This window comes from Coffea eugenioides, unplaced genomic scaffold, assembly GCF_003713205.1.
Source record: "Coffea eugenioides isolate CCC68of unplaced genomic scaffold, Ceug_1.0 ScVebR1_707;HRSCAF=1429, whole genome shotgun sequence".
NCBI classification, from domain to species: Eukaryota; Viridiplantae; Streptophyta; class Magnoliopsida; order Gentianales; family Rubiaceae; genus Coffea; species Coffea eugenioides.
In genome coordinates, this window is record NW_020864570.1 from 55,682 (window position 1) to 58,845 (window position 3,164).

Consider the following 3,164-nt stretch of genomic DNA (forward strand, 5'->3'; position numbering starts at 1 on the left):
AATATCCAACATGTGACAAATAAAAAAATCAAATAGATTTAACATACAAAATCAATTTCTTACCACAAATACCATACATTGTCGAGAAAGAGCATGCTCTTTTACCACAATAAAATACCACATTATTATTTTAAATTACAGTGTAAAAATTCACATTAGCAATATAATATATTAGATAAAAGATGGAGGCCGAGGCGGGGCCACTCACGTTTGAAGCATTGTTAAAATATACATATGCTTATGCAATAAAGTAACTAAATAGCAGAATATTGAGATGAATTTATAGTTAAAAAATGCAAAGCCTCGAAAGTTGACCATTTACAAACCAGGAAATGTTGAAGGTAATTTAGAAAGAAAAATATTCACATAAGTGATCAAAGTTAAAACTACAAACGGTATTCATTTTGGGGGGGCAAAATTTATATTTTTGAACGTGAGGGTGATAGAGTATTATCATGGCTAAGTGTTATTAACCCTAAAAACAATGGAATCGAATTTAATATAGTATGTGGCCAATGTGGCAAAGATAGAGAACAACTTAAAACACGAACAAATCATCCTTATACCTAGCTAATTAAAAATCTGAAAACTATACTCGAACTCGATGGAAATAAACCAAACGCAATAGACACAATCCATTACTAGTACTAAAGAAAGACTCATGACACAATCACGAGGCTGCCCACAGCATTGTTACTTGATCCCCACTTATGTAATTCACCACACATTAGTCTCCTCCTTAGCCAGCAACTTTTTGAGTTCATCTTTTTCTTCTCCTGTCAAACTCAAATTCTTTGGGTAGATAACTTCAAAGCTGACAAATAAGGAGCCTGTATCCCCAATACCGTGCCAACAAGGCATGCCTTCGTTGGGAATCTCTATAACACACCCAGGTTCTATCTTCGGAACAGTTAGAAGACGCTTATCCAATGTTTCGATTGTAAGGGCTTCACTGGTAACGTATTCCATCAGCGGAATTTTCCTTATAGCCCACAAATCGTTGCCCTGCCTGTGGAATTCAGCATGAGGCTCTTCTATCACGTCAACGATCACATCCCTGGGGACCTTTCTGTCGTCTAGAATGACCCTGCGCGGATATACAGTTTTCAGGCCGTTCTTTGCACCCGCTGGGATTTCCACCACAAGCGTCTCCGGATCCGCATTCGGTGCTATCACGCTACAAGTTCAATGTAAATGCATTAGATTATTTTTGGGTTGGAGGTTATTTGGAAGAATGTTTAGACATCGTTTGTCATAGCAATTTGTTGATATGATATATCTGAGAAAAAATGTTTTAGAAAGCGTGCTTTGTCAATAACAAGCAATACTTCTTAGAAATATTTTTATTTAAATAAACTTTTTTATTTGTAAATGAGAATTCTTGAACCAAAATCTCTTATTTAAAATCCTTTCCTCCTCGCTACTTAACCCAATCCTTCCCCATCTAAATAATCTTAAAACTTAATATGTACGTCGGAAAATTAAAAAAAAAAAGGAGATAGTAAATCTAAATGTACGTATATATACATATTCACCAATCGTTTTCAAATTGATAGTAAATCTAACTGATATTATAACTCACCAATTCGTTTTCAAATTGATTCTTTCAGAAAATCAATAATCCATATCAATGATACACAATAAATTTTATGATAAATTTGTCATATTAATTTAGATGTAGGAATAAGGAAAGATGTTAATTACAAAAAACATATTCATACCCAGGATCAGGGAGGAGCTTCATGCGTCCTCCGGGAAACTTGATCCTCTTTTCCACTCCATTGTAGAGCTCGTCTAGAGTGCACCTCAATGGGCACCAAACCGGAGGTGGTGCTTTCCTATGGCTGATGCCCTTGTCAAAACCTTTCGAGCATAACTTCCCCATGGTTTCTCTCAACATTTTGCCCTCCACAAGATTTGGACAGAACTGCCACAAGGGTTTATGCGGTGGATACCAATGACTCGCTAGGGTAGTTTATATAGGCTATAGGTGAGAGAAAGGTGAGAAACTTGCCATTACTGTATTTTTGCTCAAAGGGAAATGTATATGTTAAGTATTTTTTTGCCTCGTAATTCTTGACTGGAAGGTGCCTTCGGTAAGAGAAATTTTCGCTAAAATTACTTTCCCAAAGAAAAATCTACTTTAAAGTTATAAATTGGCGAAAGCAAAAGTTAATTGGCTGCTGACAAAAATAATTCTAGAATAACCTAGACTCCAAAACAAAATCTATTCTTTTTAAAAGATTTTGGTTCCATTATTGGAAGATTCTGTGTTAAATTGAATATGGAGAGGAATGGGTTGAACCGTGCGAGAGCAGCTCTCGAGTTTGAAATCTCCCATCTACACTAAAAGAAAAAGTTGAGCAATTTTGGGTTGTTTATTAGCTATTTAATTGCTAGGTACTATCTAATCATAGAAAGTGGAAAAATCTACTTTAAAGTTATAAATTAGTGGAAGCAAAAGTTAATTGGCTACTGACAAAAATAATTGTAGACTCCTAAAAAATTTATTCTTTTTAAAAAGATTTTGGTTCCATTATTGGGAGATGCTGTGTTAAATTGAGTAATTTTGACTTGTTTGTTAGCTGTTTAATTGCTAGGTACGATCTAATCATACGAATATGCACTGTATATTGTCTTGATTAATCTTGATGAACATTCTTATTAATTGATCTTATGTTAGTTTCTTACAAGGCTTCATGTTATGCTAGTTTCTTGTGCCTGAACCCTTGTAAGTAGGACAATAATTGCTGCAATTATATTTTATACACTTTCTGAATTTAAATCTCACTTTTCTAAAAAAACTATTTCTTAGAACTCCACAGAACTACGTCACAAAATATCAACCGTGTAGACGATAGGGCTAAAATTCATTACTTTCGGATATTTCTTGGTGACTTTTGACAACCATAATTCCTATATAACTCATAGCAACCGAACCTTGAGCAGTTGATTGCTTTTTTTTTTTTTTTGGTCAAACGGTTGCTTACACGATGTTTTTTTTTTTAATTTTCTCTTTGTCATCCATATAGTTAGTAAAATACCATATGAGTATAACAGATACATATGTTACAATTATTTTTCTTAAAAGTTTAACTAAAGTTAGAAGTTTTCAACAAAAGCACGCACAAAAAATCGTGCATGAATAATAAGAATAAGTTTGA

General features: G+C 33.9%; 1 protein-coding gene across 1 annotated transcript; it reads right to left on the reverse strand.

The window, feature by feature from the left end:
- Positions 1-717: 717 nt before the first annotated feature.
- Positions 718-1,885, reverse strand: LOC113758780 (dnaJ homolog subfamily B member 1-like). The gene is made up of 2 exons (XM_027301507.1): positions 1,722-1,885; positions 718-1,177 (listed from the first exon to the last, which is right to left on the reverse strand). The coding sequence occupies exons 1-2, from the start codon at positions 1,883-1,885 to the stop codon at positions 718-720; spliced, it is 624 nt and encodes a 207-aa protein (XP_027157308.1).
- Between the last annotated feature and the right edge of the window lie 1,279 nt (positions 1,886-3,164).